The 18,141-nt window shown below is 44.9% G+C and overlaps 1 protein-coding gene across 15 annotated transcripts in view; it reads left to right on the forward strand.

The window, feature by feature from the left end:
- The window catches only part of KALRN (kalirin RhoGEF kinase), a 496,146-nt gene that overhangs the window by 146,769 nt on the left and 331,236 nt on the right, over positions 1-18,141 (forward strand). For all 15 annotated transcript variants that reach the window (XM_072040793.1, XM_072040795.1, XM_072040794.1 and 12 more), the window contains one exon: positions 12,685-12,759. In XM_072040793.1, coding sequence (XP_071896894.1) covers positions 12,685-12,759 — 75 coding nt within the window. The remainder of the gene's footprint in view (positions 1-12,684; positions 12,760-18,141) is intronic.

The raw sequence follows: 18,141 nt of genomic DNA on the forward strand, positions 1-18,141 counted from the left end.
GTTTTGAAAAATGGGTGCCTAAAGTTAGGTACATACTATAGCTACCTAAATATGCAGGGAGATTTTAAGTGGTACTTAAGTCTTGTCACTTCAAGTTGCCCTCGATGTAGCTTTTAAAATCAGATTACCTTGCTGGGGCCCTAAGGCGCGGAATGAGATAAGTGGGTTTGAAAATATTGTCTTCATTTTATTCCTTGTAATCTCTGTTGAAGCTGGAGATATGCAGCAGCTCCGGGAGTGGGCGAGCAGAATTCTTCTCCGTTCCTTTTGCCAAAAAGATGACAACTTAATTTCTAGATCCCAGCATGGGCTTGTAGACCTGGTAGTTGGAAAAACAAACCAAACATCTTTTTACTTGTAAACTGACTGCATTTGATCTGGAAATCATTGAGCTGCAATAAACATGAACTCCATGATCCTATTTTCATGGAGTCAGTTTTCAGAGTAGAACCACACTTAACAAAACAATCATTATAATTGAATAGCAGTGCTCGTGAAAAGTGCTGGATTGAAAACACTGATGACAGAAGCCTTCTGTTTATCCGTGGAGCAGCAGTGACAGTGGCAGTGTGAGCTCCAACACACTGCTCCTCAAGCAATTGACACGGAGGGACTAGCTGACGTTACAGCTCCAAGTGCACTGCTTTACTGGGTACGGTGCTCCTGAGCTAGCGTAATTCAAGTGGTTGCACACCCCTGTTGCTGAGCAGGTTGCTGTGTGTTAGGGCACCTTATTTTACTGGCACTTCTGTAGATACACAATTGCTAAAAATATTTTGGAAGCAAAGCAGAGAGGAGGTAGCTTGGTTGCTGTTACTTATTTGGTGTCTGCACACGAGCTCACTGCTGTTTTGTAAATTAATGCTGGCTGTGCAGAGCTTGGACTTTTTTTTCCCCGTTTTTTTTTTATGCTGACATCTGTCTGTTGAACATCAAAGTGCAATCTTTCAAAACCACAAAGCCATATGACTTACCGAACACTTAAGTGGTGATCTATACAAATGGAGGCAGCCTTGCTCCTGGAGAAGGCATTCTTCTGACGCAGCGCGTTAAAACGGCTCTTTGTATTTGGGCAATAACAAAGGTTCATTTAAAAGTATTAGCTCCCATCAGGGCTTGACCTCTTCGGAAAGTATTCTTAAGTGAGGGTTTTAAAGTGGATTTAGCAAGATAATTATTCTTGTCCTCGGGTAGAATCTGGGCAATTTATGTGCTCAGCTGACTTGCCATTTTGGCTTCAATGGATATTTATTCCCATAATGTAGGGTTTCTGTGCATGGTTGTGTGGTGGCGGCTGAGGATGGTAGTAATGGTTGGGTTAGATACGTGCAGACAGAGATACTGCTCAGGGTGACACATCCTTAATTGTCAGTAGCCTTATAGCAGGCAGTGTGCTCAGTACTGTGGCTCTTCAGTAAAGGGGAAGAAGAGTCTATTTATCTCTGTTTTGTTCTCTGTGTATGAGTTCACAAAACATTTCCAAAGATGCATTTCATGACTATGAGAAGGTTGTTTGTCTGTATCACTAAAGCCAGTATACCACGTGGAAAACTGGATTTTGTACCTTTTCTCCTGCATGGTAAATTTCTTTCCATAATATTTCAGTATGCCTTTTTTATTCACAAGTTAATGCTTTATCCTGCAGCTTTTATTAGTAGTCAGTCTCATGTATCTTGACTTTCTGTAGTTCTGTACTCTCCTTGTTATAAATGATTATTGTCATGTTTGATAGGGCTTCTCAGGAAAGTGGCAGACAGGGTAGATGTGTTTGCATAGGCTGAATTTTCATCAGATCACCAAATTTAAGCAGACATTGCCAAGAGGATATTTTCCTAGCCCTCCCAGTCCCAGGCAATATTCCCAAAACCTGCTGGTGAGGACAGGTCCAAATACTGCAGAGGGATCCACTGGAGGAGATATAAAATTGATTTGTGGAGCAAAATTGAGTATTTTCTCAGCATATTCAAGGAACAAGAGCTCTGGCTGAAAAGCCATAACCTAGCTCCTTTTCCAGCACAGGTTTGTAAATATCAGGTTTCGAAAAGGTTATTATGAATGTCTTGTTTAAAATCCCTGTCCATGACACCTGCTCTCTGCCATCGGTCAGCTGCTATGAAAAAGGGAGAAGTCATTACATGTTCAGTTGTCTACAACTGTAGTTGGTTGTAGCCATTTTAGATACTTTTGGGCCATTTTAGATACTTTTGGGCAGGAACTGTTCTCCATGATGTGTTGGTGCAGTTCTACTGCTGACTTGACCCCAAAAGACAGCTGCAGTCAGGAAAGGATGCAGATATAAGATGGATGGAGAGGGCCATCAGCACAGCTACTGTTTCCAATGACTGACACACACATGTTGTACCAGCTGGTGGTGGCAAAGGGGTGGAAACACATCTTCTTAATGTACACTTGCTAATATAAATTAATTATTATAATAATGAAGTCAAAGCATGATGAATCTGTTCTCTCCAGCCCATCTTTCATTCTGCTTTTGCTTTGGAAGCAGGTAGAAAAATATGTTTCTTTCTTTCCCTTTATGCAGTTAATTTGCCTTTTTTGTTTTGTGATCGTTCCTAATGTTTTATTGACTTCTGACTGTGTCTTGTCATGTGTTCAAAGCTGTATTAGCATGGTAGAGCCTAAGTGTTATTGAACAACCAATATAATGGATAAGTCATTCCAACTGTAGAGCTAGATTTTGCAGGAAAAGGTCATGGAAAGCCTGGGTTTACTTATAGGCTGAAAACGTTGACTAGGTCTGTCCTTTTATCAGCAAACTTAGAATGAAAGTAAGAGAAGGTGCTGGTGGGTACATGTTTGTGCTGGATAGCAGGGACACTGAGCATAAGATGTGCATGCAGGTTGTATTACTGGATGGGGAAAAATAGAAAAATGGATTTTAAATGGGTTATGAAAACTGCTGCAGCCAAAGAAGTGAAATCTCACCTGCAGTAGGAGATGTGGGTGAAAGGAGGAACTCTCCTTCCCTCTCATCTTCAACTTACTGAAGGTAATCAATGTCTTTTTGTTGGCTTGGCTGGGTTTGGATTGGGGTCTGCTGCTCAGTACTGTGCTCAAGATCCTAATAGGAAACCTCAAGCTGCGATAGATCAAGTCTGTAATTGACGCATAATTTCACTGCCTTTAGGAGACCTCTCAGACGAGCTTTGTGGACTATTACCAGCTCTTTGCATGGGGCAGTTTCCTCCTGCCTGAAATTGCGAGTCTTTGCAGAGCGTGCTGGTTGGTGAAACTGGAACGGGGGGAGACACCAACCAATAAAATCCTTTTATAAGAAGAGAATATATGTGTAGGAAAAAGATTTTATATTGCATTCTGTGAAGTTAAAGAATCATTCCTGAAATAATAAATCTTTAGTCAGCTGTGTCGAAAAAAAAAAAAAGTAAACATTGTCAGGTATGTGACTTTTTCTTTTACAACCTGTCAGTGGGTTGGAAAGAGGGGTCCTAATTTTTTTCCCTGTGTTTTAGGGATGAGTTAGTGGGATGGTCGTTTGACTCCAGTTGTCGGGCATCTATAGAGCAGCAGCTTGCACCCTCTGGAGATCAGTCAGATCTCATTAACCTGTAGCTAGGTATTTGTGCCACTCTTAGATCCCCCTTAGTGAAAAGTAGCCAATTTATCAAGTCTGGGTGATAATCGTGTTAGAAAGATTTTAGCCCTTTCAACTAAAAAAAAAAAAAAAAAAAGGATGTTTGGGATGAAGAACATATTTTGGTAATTATGTCATCCAGTCTCACAGTCTAATAGGATATGTGAGTTGAGGTTAAACGTGTATCCTCTGTCTTTGAAGGCTGTCTGGTGGCATTGTGTACCTTTACCTTCTGTTGAGTACCACTGCAGTAAATTTAAGAGGAGTGCTTGCCCAAGAAGACATCCAGGCAGTTAATGAGGCTTTAATCCCAGTCGTCTCTTTATACGTGTCTTTAGCTGGAATAAAACCAAAAGAAAGCTGCATTTTCAACCTGCTGGTGATCCTTTTTGATTCAACATTACAATAACATTGCAGGTTTTTACCACAAAAACGTCAAGCTTTTTACAACAGTAAGTCGTAGGGCTATAAACATTTATGGTAGCATGCCAAGGAGATTCGGGCAGAAGGGGCCATACTGGCCTTAGAGTGAAATGACTGAAAAAATGAGTAGGCTAACATTAGATTAAACAGAGGCAGGCAATAATATAATTGGCATTTATATATTGAAACTAAAAATAGGAAGATTAAAAAAAAAAAAAAAAAAAAAACACGGCTAGGAAGCTTTTAGAAATCAGGGAGGTAATTTGCTTTGCAAAATAATTCCCAGCCCCTTGCGTTCAGCAATTAACACAACAGCGGGCTGGTGAATTTAGCAGCAGCGGGGCTGGGGTTCAGTGGGCTCCGCTCTCATCCCTGCATTCCCAGGGGATGCTGAGCCCCCTCTGTCCCCCAGCATCTGCGGGCTCCTGGTCCCATCCGAGGGCAGCGTTACAAGTGGCCATGCTCCACCGTTGGGGCTGAATGAGGGGGAAAAGGGCAGGTGGAGAGGCAGAAGACGGTGCGCCGACAGCGTGACTCAGCCATCCGTAAAATGATTTCCATTAATGCTTAATGTGTGTCAAACATGCCAGCGTACCTAAGAGAGGCAGATGAATTATTTAGCCCCGTGAGTGCCTTGCCCTCTCCTTCCTGCTGGTCTATGTAAAGCATTTGTCCTGGTTTTGTTTAGGTTTTGGATGCGGCTGGGGAAGTTAAGCCAATGGCTGTTATACCTCGTGGGTCCCTCAGAGGAACTGCTGTGGCCACCCTGCACTTTGGTGCTTTGTTAGAGTCAGGCAGCCTGTGAGGGGGATACGTACTGTCATCATTTAGAGGTTAGCTTGAGGAACAGTAGGTCCTGGGAAACTGAAATGGTGACAAAAAAGCAGGGTGCCAGGGGAGCCCCTGCTCCCCAGGTTGCTGCTTTTGGAGCAGCCCAGCAGGAGAGCAGAGCCCATGAGCATCCCCTGTGCCACTGTGGGATCTGCTGCATTGGCTGCTGGCTGGCAGGTTCATTTATCCCCTCTGTGCCAGCACACCTGGAGATGCACAGCCAGAGGCAGCATCTTGATTTATCCCTAAGGAAAATTCCCCTGCAGGTCTCTGCTTTTTATTATTAATTATTATTATTATTATTATTATTATTATTATTATTATTATTATTATTATTATTATTATTATTATTATTATGTTTTATTTTATTTTATTTAAATCGACTTTGCAGAATAATACTGTAGCTGCATGCTGAAATCCTAAGCTCTAGCAGAAAGAAATAAATACCAAAGGGGACGAGCAAAGGAAGACACATATCTGATCACATGGGATTTGAAGTGAAGTGAGGTGAGACGGAGGGAAAAGAAATCCTAATTAATAGTGAGGTGTTAGTTTGTGAATGCTGGATGAGCCACAATCACATATGACCAGTTTAAAATCCCCCCTGACACTCGCACAAGACCCAACTGTCTCTCCAGGGCAGGGATCCTGCTGAAGGCAACGGGATGTCAGCCTGTGCATGCATTAGGACAGGGTACACTGAACCCTGCCAGAAAAACTTCAGAGAGTGCTCTGCATTCAGAGAGAAGATGTACAGATTGTTTTTAAACACATGGGCAAATGTATTTGGTTAGATCATTTGTTGTGTTTTTGTTGGTGGTGGTTGTTTGTTTTTTATTTTTTAGGGGAGTCACAGGCCTTGGGACAAGGATCTCAATTGGCTTCTAATTAAAGTTGCTTTCTTACTGTCTGGCATGAAATCCCCCTGAGAGGCAGATGTTTGCAAAGCACACTTGAGGCACTGGCATATGGTCCCTTTGTATGGCTGGCGTTTCAGCAAAGTGCCTCCTGAATGTTGTATATAATTAGATATTTTATTTTATTTTTTGTCCCAGATAAATTCCTGGTGGCTGGGGACCTCCAGAACCTGAGCAGGGCTTTTGCAGAGACAGATTACACGTTACAGGTGCTGGCTGATGCCCTGCTGCTGCTTTTTGGAAAAAGCCAGTAAACTAAACAAGTGCTGGCTAAAGGAAATTATTCTGCCTACCAGAATTTAATAGAGGATGAGCCCCTGTGTACCCAGCCTCTCAGATTTCACAGAGGACTTGCATCCTTCCTGCAGGAATCCATCAGCAGGTTTAAACTTTTTATAGGATTATAAAATTCTGAGGAATGTTTCCATAAGGAATCTGATTGTAATCGAGAGGGAAGTGAAATGAAAAGAAAATATTCATGCACACTAGCCTGGGTAGAAACCATGTCCATGCTTGAAATTCTACTTCAGGTTACAAATGGCCCATAGCTCTTTATTAACGCCATAAAAGGCTGTTGCATGTGGGTGGTTACTGAAGCATACCGCAACCTACAGGAAGATACTCAATGTCTTGAAGCTCAAGGTGCTAAATGTGATTATTTCCCTCTTGGGTAGCAGATCTGTCCCTTGCACACTTAAGAAATAAAACACAGAGTTTTGTGACATAATCTTTTCCAGTTCTCTTAACATCTCCCTTTCCTCCCCAGAAAGTTGTGTTCACCGGGGCAAGTATTTCCTACTGTCACTGCCACATTTCGCCTATTTATAAAAGCAGATTGCAGCAGTTCCCTGTCTCAGAAAGGTTTTTTGAGACAAAATTAATTCACATTTTTAAGGTACGTTTGAGGTCTGTGGACCTGACTGTACTTTACTAATGTGGGCAGTCATTATCCCCCTTCCACAGCCAGGAAAACCAAGATCTAGCACAGTTAAAACAGCCTGTTCAGGATCACAAAGCAGTTCAGGAACAGAACCACAAACAGAGCCAAGTCTTTTGACTAGCAGTCAGATGTGCTATCCACAGGGCTACCTATAATGTCTAATTATTTTTCTAAGGGTAGGAACTGAAAGATCTCAGCCTGGTTCCAAGTCCTGATGAAAATAAAAAGGAAATGCGTAAAAGATTGACTCACACTCATTGCGTTCTCTTAGCATCCCTGTTAATGTTTGCTTCAAATGAAATGAATAAAATACCCCCTGGATGGAGATGAAGCTCAGCCTTTGCCACAGATTGTGTGTTAATTTGGTATCCTTCTGATGCTTTGACTAGTTTTGTGCGGTGTATGAGAAGGCAAAGCCTGAGTGTTGGCTTAAGTGGGATGCACAGGGTGCAGTGTTTTAGATTTCAGATACTAAATTCAGCTTATTAGAGACCACATGTGCACAGAGGCTAATGAATTTGCATGTTTGCTGCAAGGGGCTGTACCTTTGTTGAAGCCTTGCCTATTCTTTGGCCTGCTTTCAAGCTGAGGCTACTGTTTAAATGTGTGGACATTCAAAGGCTGTGCTGGGAGGCTCGGTGCTGCCAAGTACCTCGTGGAAGGAATAACAATCTCAGCAATTAGCGAGCTCCCTGAACCCCAGCCCTGCTTTTTGTAGCGTTGTAGGCAAGGGAGGGAAGGGGGCTGCGTTCACAGAGGCTGTCCCTTTGGGAGCATTCGAGCAGTGGGAAATCAGAGGGACCGACTGCCCCATGTAGAGGGGACAGAAAAGCTGCTGGACCTCTGACAAGCACTGGCAAAACTTGGCAGCGGAGGAAGGAAGCTCTTAGCATCACTGCCCAATAGCCGCGACCAGAAGGGTGTTCCAGCGAGCAGTGATGGTGTATAATTAATAGACGGGAGGACGAAATAAGGAAGTGTGGAGAAAATAGTGTTGGTCTTGGACCGAGGCTAAGCATTACGTATAAAAAGAGCATTCATCTTTTCATTTTAGAATAAATGCAACAATGTAGTGAATATAACTTTTGTCTCAGCTGGGATAACGTCTTTGGCATGTGGTGCAGTGGTGTGAGTCTTCTGTGCAGCCTGTCTGTTTGGTTTCCATGGTTCTTGCAACTTTTCAGGAGGTCACCTGGAAAGTGAGGCTAAGGCATAGGTCTGTGTGTCCGTCTGCACACTACATCTGATGGCATAAAGACATTTACCCTGTACAAGGCTAACAGGAGTCCTGGAGATCAGATTCAAAGCAGATTTATGGTTGGATCCTCTGTCAGGTAGCTGTTAGGCACTTTCCATGCATATTTGTCTATAATCCTGTGTTTATATACACTCACACATGCAGAAATAAATAGACTTATTTCAGCATAAGCTTCGATGCTGCGTGGGTCTCCAGTTGTATAGCGGGAGAGCCATCGTGTCTATGAAGGTCCCGGGGATTATTTGCATTTCCATCGCAGAGCTGAAAGCCGGCTCCAGCCCTTGCTCTGCATGGGGTGAGGAACACAGCCAACACCAGCTGTGCTTCCTCGGAAAATACCCGCAACATCCCCGTCAGTGCTTGCTGAGGCCATCCCCAGCTCAGGGGGCACCATCCTCGCCCCCTGCCTATGGTGCCTGGCAGCCCAACCTGCCTCACTCACCCTGGCCCTGCCACACTCTGACCTGCAGGCCCAGCACTTTACCTGCTTCCTGTGAGGTCATTTTATCACTGTCTATCAGTTAATAATGAGAATAATAACCTTTGTTGGTGAAGTTTATGACTTGGTTTATAACTGTGGCCTGCAGCGGGGAAGACCGGCAGGAGAGCCTCGCAGGCCCCTGGGGAGCTCAGGGCACCAAAACGCCCTTTCTTTGCATCAGGGATCAGCCTGTCATCCTCAGAGGACCGACCGGCAGATGCAGAGTGTCCGGGCCCATTTATCTCTGCCAGATGGTGCTAAAATGCAAGTCCGGAGCACATGTTGCTTCTATTCAACAAAATGCTCGTGCCATGCTGTGGCCTTTCTGCCTGCAAACCAATGAGCCCCTACCAGGGAAATCCCAGTGGCAAAGCCCCCGCCAGCCCTCGGCTAAGCCCCTCTGTGTGTCCTGTGGAGCTCGGAGAAATCCAGCCAGGAAGGCTCGCAGCCCCGTGGAGATGGACAATAGCATGCAAGAAGTGAAGGAAGGGGTTAAAGAGAGCTTATTCCAGACAAGAAAAGTAAATATTTGAGGGAGAAAAGCAGAAAGAAAGAATAGCGGAGAGAGAAAGGCAGGAGGAGGAAGCAAAAAGTATTAAGACGAGAGAAAGGAGGATGATATTCTTCCAGAAAACAAAGGGATGGTTGTGTGAGGAAAGCACTGGGGAAGCACTGGGGAAATGAGGGCTCAGCTCTGCACAAACTTTCTGTCTGACACTGGACAAGTCAATTTTCTCTGTCTCAGTTTGCAAAGGCTACAATGGGAATAATAATGTCTCCTTTGTTCTCCCTCTCTCTGCTCACATCAGACATCCCTTCTGTTTGCACATTGTAGAAAGGCAAGATGCTACTGTACTGTAAACACAAATAAAATCCACCGAGGCTTTGGGAGGGAGGAGGTAAATAGGCCATGATAAACTTAGGAGATAACTGCTCTGAAAAACTGGGGGGAAAAAAAGTAAGAAATATGGAAGAGGCCTTTACTCAGGCAAGAAGAAATGAACAATATGGACCAGATTAATCCTACTGTTGCCTCCTGGACTCCAGTGGAGTTCCTCAAGGGGTGGGTTCAGCTGAAGGAGTTCAGTTTTGTTTGGTTAAAGAAACTTCATGCCAAAGTTTTTAAATAGTCAAATCTGTTCTGAGAACTATGAGAATGTGGGCTGAATTTCATGAAACATTGCATGGGACTTGGGATGAACTACTCCCGCTGAAGACATCAGGAGCCAAGTGATTAAGCCCCATGCAGTGCTCTGACAGGAGGCCTTCTTCTTGCCTACGCATACTTTTTTCAGTATAGAAAGTATTTCCATATTTCCAGCAGCTGATCTTTATTTGAAGCCAAGAGCACACTGCTTTTTTCAGATTGGAGCTAGAGCTTTTCTAGGAAAAGCCACTCTGGAGCAGACCACGGGTTGGTCCATCTAGCCCAAGACAGCGTCTCCAACAGAGGCCACTGACCTCTTCTTAGAGAACGAAATCCTAAAGCCTGCAGGGCTCCCTCCAGGCATAATTTATATTTCACTCCAATAGCTAGAGTCTGGCTTTCACTCCAAAGTCTGAAGGCTTATATTCTTTCCAAAACTCTTGTTTATTTTATTAATCTTTACAGTTCCCTGGAGATGTTTGCAGCTTGCAGATCTCCAGGCCTTTGGGAAAGCCTCTTGTGCTGCTGACCTCCACGTCCTATAGCAGCAAGTTCCCCAGGCCAAACGGGGCATTAGTGTGGGGAAAAAAAACCAACCCAACCCAAACCCAAACCAAAACAAATTTCCTCTTATCAGTTTCAAGTTTGCTGCCTTTAATGTGGAAATGTGCTTTAAGTTTCCCATCTCACCCAGCTGGCTTCTCATTACAGCATCTCACCTAAAACTGTGAGCTGCTTCTGCTGCACAGGGAATCCCTGCTAGGAGACGGGCTGTGCATTTACAGCATTGATCTGCCCTGAAAAGTGACTCAGCCATGCTGAGCATCCAGTTTTTAAAATTTTCAGTGTTTCCAAGTTTCCAAGAATACATTATTCGGTCTGCTGCTCCTGCAGGCGTGGTATGTTTTCTTCTTGTGTGCCTGGAGTAACAAAGGCTTGTGGATAACCAGAGCATCCCCACCATGTGGATAGCATGCTAAACCAAGGTGTGGCAAAGGAGAGAGGTGCTGCAGGGTGACTGGGATGCGGCACCACGCTCTCTGCACCTCTGATTCTCTTTTGGTAAAGAGGCACTTGCAACGCTGACACTTCTTTGCAAAGCATGGTGAGACTTGCAGGTAGAAGAGCAAGAGGGGCACTGCTGTGTCCATGGCTTATGATGGCTTATGGCGATGGTGAACCAGCAAACCAGTGCCCAAATGCTCAGAGTTCAGCCTGCCATTCCCTCATCCATCTGTCCTTCTCTGTTCATCTGCTGCAGAGGGGCTCGAGTCATACAAGGGTAGGGGGGAGTGTGGGGCAGAGTACAAAGTGTGGCCTTCATCATCGACTAGGAAGGCACTGCCTACACAGTTGTATAACCGGGGCTCTGCGGCAAAATGAGATGGTGCTATGCAGACATGGCTTCAGATCCAGCACGCAAATAAACAAAACAAATGTATTAGAAACAGCTGGGGGTTAGGATGAAAATGAGCATTATTAGGAGTATGCTTATAATAACTCATGAACTGGGGAATGCATCATTGCTGCTCAGGGCCCTCCTGGAGACAGATTTGCCGTTGCTTTTGGAGCCCTTATTACAGCCATTGTTTTTCCTGTTCAGGCATCCTTTCCCCCAGCCCTTGCTGGAAAACCTGCCAGCGTGCTCCTAGATGGAGCTGCTGGTGTGTGGCATTTGGCATGAGATGCAGTGAGCTCTGCAGGCAGCGGCCATGGCCTGGTCTGCAGGTCATGAGCTGCTGCTCAGGTGAGCATGCACCTCACCTAGAGCAGGGACCTTGCTTTAAGCACTACTCTGCCTTTAGGAGTTTCATCCCTCATCCTGAGGGAAGTTTTGCAGTTTTGGGGAGCTTTTGTGGATTTTCTGGCTGGAGGACAGGGTCACAGCTTTCCAGTTCTTTCATTATGTTGGAGTGTGACCGATCTGTCCTGGGGAATACTGAGAATGTTGAAAACACCTTCTGGCAGCACTGTCCCCGTTCATGTCCTTCCTTGCCTCTCCTGCACACAGCCAGGACATTGGGGCTGTTAGCAGCAGGCCCCCCTGCCTTTAGCCTGCCCTGCTGCAGCTCAGGAGGTGACCATCTTTAAAAGTCAGATATCTTTCCCCTGGGCTCCAGGTGCATTGCCTCCAAGAGATGCACAGAGGTAGGAGAGTGTTTCAAGTTGTCCTTGAGCCCTCTCGGTGTAGCAGTCTACAAAGGCTTCTTGCTGAGAAGTCTTTATTATATATTTCACATAGCCACTGATTTTTTTATTTTTTTTTGTAATGTGTTCACTATGACTTATGTAATGTCTACTGCATAGTTAAGTGCCTAAGAATTGAGTTCGCTGTTTCCCCAATGAATTTAACATGCATTGGCCAAAACTCAGCTTGCATTGACACTTGCTGATCTTGCAGCTGGGGGAATTTGGCCCAGTACTCTGGTTCAGTGTCTTTGAGCCATCATGATATGTCTAGCACATTGGCTGTTCTGGTTTGCTTCACGGTTGGATGAGATGCATACATACAAATCTGCTTAAATTCCAAAATATTACCTTTGGCTGAACGGTTCCTGTCTTTGATGTGAGAGCTAGCCAAAGCCCAGGATCTGTGGGGTTATTCTCATAAAAAGGACAAGTTAATAGCAAAGACTCATGTCTTTAATTCAGAGTGCATGAAGCCCTTCTTACTTGAACACAGAAAGAATTCGGCAACCAGAACTAAATTCCTCAGTGCTTTTCTGACACAAAGGGCTCTTTAGGGATCTCTCAGTACTGTCCTCCAGTGCCTGCTGAAATTGCAGTTACACTGGTTTCTGCTCCTTTTTCTATCTCCCTCCAATTTATTAACCTTTCAGAACTTCTGAAGGATGAAGTGGGATGAGTTGATACTCTCTTTTCTTTTCACAAGCATGTCTCTGTTGACGCTAATGATATTCATTTATCAGCCATAAGGGCCTGGCTCTTGGTGCCTTTATGTAATTTATAGACTTCCTCCGGTCTGATTGTGAGAAACATGGATTGTTGGTGAAGTCTGGAGCCAGGACATGGTCTCTTCTAATGTGGCTTTCCTGTCTTCATCTCTTTTGCAGGTTCATTCCGAAATGATGGCTTAAAAGCTGCTGATGTCCTTCCTATACTAAAGGAGAAAGTGGCCTTTGTGTCAGGTAAGCACATCCCTCCTGGTTCCTGTAGCCCAGCATGAGCGCTGCCTGTCACCCGCTGGTCCTTACAGTGCTGTGCAGGCACAAGAGACCAGTTTCATGTTTGGACTTGGTGGTACTTAGTGTACTTACACTGGCTCTTCTGCCAAGAAAAGGGCCATATGTAGACCAGAACCACCCAGTAATACTCAGAGAGTTGGAAACTGGCCCATGGTGATTTTCTTCCTATTTTGAGAAATGGGTAAATGGGCAGCACAGGTGGGAAGGAATGTCAGCTCCAGGTCAGACCTGGGCTGTGTCAGGATCCAGGATGGTTCAGGTCAGTGAATATCACTCAGTCCTGTCTGTAGGCAGCACTTGGTCCTGTAAATCACTGGTGTTTGGTTTGCAATCCCAATCAATCCGCACTTAAAAGTGCCACTGCTACATTTTCATAACTTCAATGCTCAAAGATCTCCTGTCATCCCGTGCAAAAATTTACAGCCTTCATTCAGGGGATGAATGTCGAGGACATGGGGATGAATGAGGGCTAGACTATGGAAAATGCTTTGAGAATGGCTTAGGTTATATTGTTTCTGGGGTGAATTACAACTTGTCAGGCAGGGGGATGGGTGGGGAGAGAATGTCTGAAGTGATCATAATCTTGCATGAAGTCATACAGATCGGCAGTACAAAAAGAGGGTACTTCCACTGTTGGTGTTTCTGATGACTGTAAGCCATTTGAGCTGCTTGCTGCTTTTGGTGACCTTGCCTGATGCAACAAGAAGACCACTATCAAGCAGCCAGCCTGCTCTGCCCCTCGCCTGCAGTCTTAGCTCTTTATTTCCTTCATCTCCACAGTGCTGCTGAGTGCAGAGGGCAGGAAAGCAGCAGTGAGGCCATGAGGTGCCTGGGCCTTCCTCCTCCGCTCCCTGCTGGCTGCTGAGTGGGGCCGGGGGATGCCTGGCCAGGAGGAGAACCCTTCCCTTGGACTAGCAGCTGCTGTGGGCTGCCCTCCCACTTAGCATCACTGAAATGACACAGGAACCAGCAAGGGCTTGAGCAGACAATATGTGGCTCTATAAGCTCTCAACTTTTTTACTGATGATATGAAAATCCAGGACTCGGGAAGTTTGTGAGACACCAAATGCACCTCATGACCCACCCGACTCTCCCAGCAATTCTCCCTTGCACCACTATTTGCCTCACACTGGTGTCTCATTCTGAGTGTCACGAAATATTTTATGTCCTTATTGTCTTTCACTGCTCTGAAGAGGGGAACATAGTCATAAAAAGGCATGGTACTTGCAGACTTGTTGGTGACATGAAGCTGAACCGGGTGCTCTGGGGAAGCAAAAGGCAGGAATTTATGCAGGGACTGTACGGGAATTTAGTTCTTGGCTCCTGCTGCTGCTTCACATGGAAATGACCACGGGATCGTTTGGTAATGCATAGAATATTTAATAACAACAACTTGTCTGGGATGTTTATATAGCCCCTTTCCTTACTGTACCTGGGTTCAGCTTGCAGCCAGAGGGTCTCACACCAAATCATCAGCTCCTGTTGATGCTGTCCCAGGCCAAGCTTGCCTTGGGGGGGTTGAACAAGTGAGAGGTGCCAGCTCACCCCCAGGGGTTTCTCACCACAGTCTGCTGCGGGCAGGGGATGGCTTGTTACTTTTAGACCCACCACCCACCAGACTCATCTCTGCTCAAAATGTTCCTATTCCTAACTCAGCTCACTAGGTAGCAGTGATCCCAGGATTTCCACCTTCTTTCCATAGTCTCCAAATGCAGTGGCTATGGGACCAAGTGTCTGAGCCTTTGTAGATAAAATGTGCTGAGGCTCTGGTGCCTTATTAAAATAGCCCCAGCATCCCCCTCCAGCCCAGAGTTTAGGAACTGCTCCGACTTTCCCTGGGTTGATGTAATAAAGCAGTTGAAGAAAAGGATTTGACAGCTTCAACTGATGGCTAGGTTCTTTTTAATTAAAATGGAGTAACTTCCTAGAGTGTGCTCTGAGCACAGAAAAGAAAGTGTTTGCCAAAAAAGAAAAAACAAATTGCTGAACTTTGTGAGTGTATATATATATATATATATATTCGAGTTCGAGATGCAGTTAACACTGAGTCTGTGAGCACATTGCATTTGCAATCAGGCTTCCTTGAGGAAAAGGAGAGCTTTATTGAGTCTTGTTGGAGTTTATACTACAGTTAATTTTAACGGTAACAGTACAGTAGGGATGTCGAGTGGGTTCATCTTGTCCTTACACTGGCAGAATTTATCAGCACATAAAAAAAATCTGTTGAACATCTCAGTTACACACTTTTTCCTTTTCTCATCTGCTCCAGCTACACCACCTTGTCTTTTCAACCAGTCTTTGACAGGACGGCTTCAAGAACAAATAAGCTCCTTGTGGCAAGGGCTGTGCCGTTCTGTGTTTCAGTGCCGTGGATGCTCCACACCTCGACCACACAGAGCAGTGGGGAGAACGGGCTGGACACCAGCTACTGCCTGCCCACACTGCTGTGTAATCTCAGAGGCACACTCAGGCTTTCAGAAGTGCACTTAATTTCAGAGTTGCAACACAGCTGTAGCTAGCTGGGCACAGATTCACCCAGCCTGAACGCCGCCTGGGGCTTTGTGCCTGGCACTTCCTGTGGTTTTATTCCTGGAACTGCTTCTTGATTTCTTCCAGTGACCTTGTTTCTAAGCTGGACTGAACCCAAGCAAGGTTCATATATGTGTGTATCTAAACAGGATCTGAAAACCCCATGCCATCTCTCATAAGCATGGAGATAGCCTGAGCAGTGGCAGTGCATCCCAGCCATCGCAGCCTGACTGCTCCCATCACTGACCTCGCTGAGGCAGATTCAGCCAGGGCTGGGTGGGAGGCTTTGGCCGCCTGCTTGTTGCCTAAACCTTGATAAAATCTTGGCTTTGCCTGGGTGGTTCACGGTGTTGTTTCCAGCAATGGAAAGGCTTTGGGAACCATTAGGGAGCAAGCTTCAAGCCAAAGGCTGATTTTTATATTCTGAGGAGGAGATGAGCACAGAGGAAAGGAAATAAAGCAGGTTGTAGATTATTTCAATATTTTTTTTCATGAGAGGTGGTGAAAGTGATATTTTGGAAGCCGTGGCTAATAGCCTTTCCTGGGAAATGCAGATGCTGCTTTGGAAGGGTGGTTTAACTTGAGATGTCATTCAGCTGCTTGATTATAGTCATAGGAGATTTTCTATTGATCAGGGCAGTACAGAAAGAAGTGGATGGGGCTCTCGGGAGAGGGAGTGGAGCATGTTGCCACGTTGCCTTCCTGCACATGCAGCTTTTCATACACGTGGCTATGAAAAGCTTTTTAGCTGACTAGCATAGTGGGTGTTGCTGAAACCATTTGCCCTTTCCCCATGTCCCACCCAGAAGAGTTTCACAGGATCCCTCCCAACACTTCCCATTCCTATGGGACTCTTAAAACCTGTGGTGTGTAGGCTCCTGCCAGCCACCCAGGTGTCTTCTGCTCCTCTGCTGAGGCAGGAGCACAGAGGAGGAGGTGGCCAGGTTGCTGAGAGGCTATTCGAGCAAGAGGGAGTCAACAGCAAAAGGTAGAATGGTGTCACAATTTGGTGACAGGAGCACAGTGATGTCTGAGCCTGACTGAGAGCCTGAAGGGAAAGCACAGAGATTTCCCAAAAGGTCTTTCAGAGGAAGAAGCTCAGTGTAAATAGACCAGATGAAACTTTGCAATTAGGTCTCACTAAATTTAGGCTGGCAAGATGAATCCAAGGGGAAGGCTTACAGGTTGTTTGGCTTCTGAGACTGGAAGCTGGGAAAAAATTGCTCCAAGGACTGTTAGGGGGAAGAGACTGACCTTCCCAAAAACTATGGGTCTGAAGTCACCCCAGGTCACTATGTACCAGAGATATGTGGGACCACGTGTACAGGAGCATGTTTTGCTTTCTGTGTGATGGATGTGCTTCACTCTTCGGAGAAGGGACTGAAATGAGATTCCCAAGGCCCTCCACATGCTGGAAGAGTTCAGGTCTGGATTTCAGGAGGTCTGCAACACAGATTTGTGGACACTGGAATTTGGATTGGATTGGGAAGAGAACTAACCAAAATATTTAATTTTTGAATGATGTAAACATTTTGTATTTGCACAAAAAGTTTTGATTCCAATTTTAAAAGTTTCTATTCTCTTCCTCTGTAATGGAAATTTCAAGTGAAACATCAACAATTCTTATACATTTTGTTAGAGAAAAGTGGCTTCTTGTTTATACCATTCCCTGATGTAGTTTGAAATCTATGGAAATTCCAAAAAAGAAGAAATATGCTATTAGAAAAATATAACATTGCTTAACTATTGAATTTTCATAGTGGTTTTGGTCCATCATCCTTTCATCTGGAATTTACTCCTGCATCGATGCACGTTTTTCTTTGAAGAAGAAAAAGGAAGTTTAGACTGCAAAGTTTCCAGGTCTTTTGATGAGGTCTGAGCCTGCTTTTTTGTTTTGTTTGGTCTTGTTTTGTTTCTTTTGCCTTGATCATTTGTGAGGATACTGAAGAACCTTTACCTGTTTAGATATCCTCATCAGGACTCTAAGGTCAGAGCAGAAATCAAAACATTCTCTGGGATATCCAGTTTCACTTACAGGTAGTGATGATACTCAGCTAAGGCATCGCTATGGTGCCGAATCAGTTGCCGTATTTCTTTCCATATGTTTTAACTATAGCCATGGACTAAATTAAAGAATTTCTGTGGAGAGTGCCTAGTGACTGCCAACACTTACCGTCCTGGCTCTCGGACACCAGCAGCTTGCCAAGATCCACCACCATCTCCCTCCAGCAAGGAGACTTCTCCTTTGTGTGCTTCCTTAATTAGCAGGTGTGAGAGCAGGGATGCTACCTGTGCTGCCTTGTGGAGACAGAAAAAAGCAACCCCAAAAAAACAACCCAATAAACATTTTTGTCTGAAAGGACTCAGAAGAACTTGTGGGATGTAAATGAAACTGTGGGTGCCCTCCAAGCGCGTTGAGTTCCTGACTGCCTCCTGGAAAAGCCTTCAGAGCCCACGGGTCAGTGGGTCTCTGCATCCAGTCACACGGGTTTAGCTTTTAAATTAATGATAGAGACTTTCAAAATAACAATATGAGGAAGGAACTGAGCCTGTGAAGCAAGACGTTCTGTATACATCCCATCCTGTTCCAGCTCACAAGGCTTTCTAGTCCTTAAAGACACAGTGAGCTCCATACATATCTCGGCAAAGGTCTCTACTTCATTTATGCAGGCAGATAAGAGTTGTCCTTGTACAGATATGTAACCTGGGACCTTATAAATCAATATAAGGTCATTTTGTAGTAGGGTGTGCACTTGCATCCCACTGACAAAACACATCACCTCTGAAAACTTCCTT

Source organism: Anas platyrhynchos, chromosome 7 (assembly GCF_047663525.1).
Source record: "Anas platyrhynchos isolate ZD024472 breed Pekin duck chromosome 7, IASCAAS_PekinDuck_T2T, whole genome shotgun sequence".
Taxonomy (NCBI): domain Eukaryota; kingdom Metazoa; phylum Chordata; class Aves; order Anseriformes; family Anatidae; genus Anas; species Anas platyrhynchos.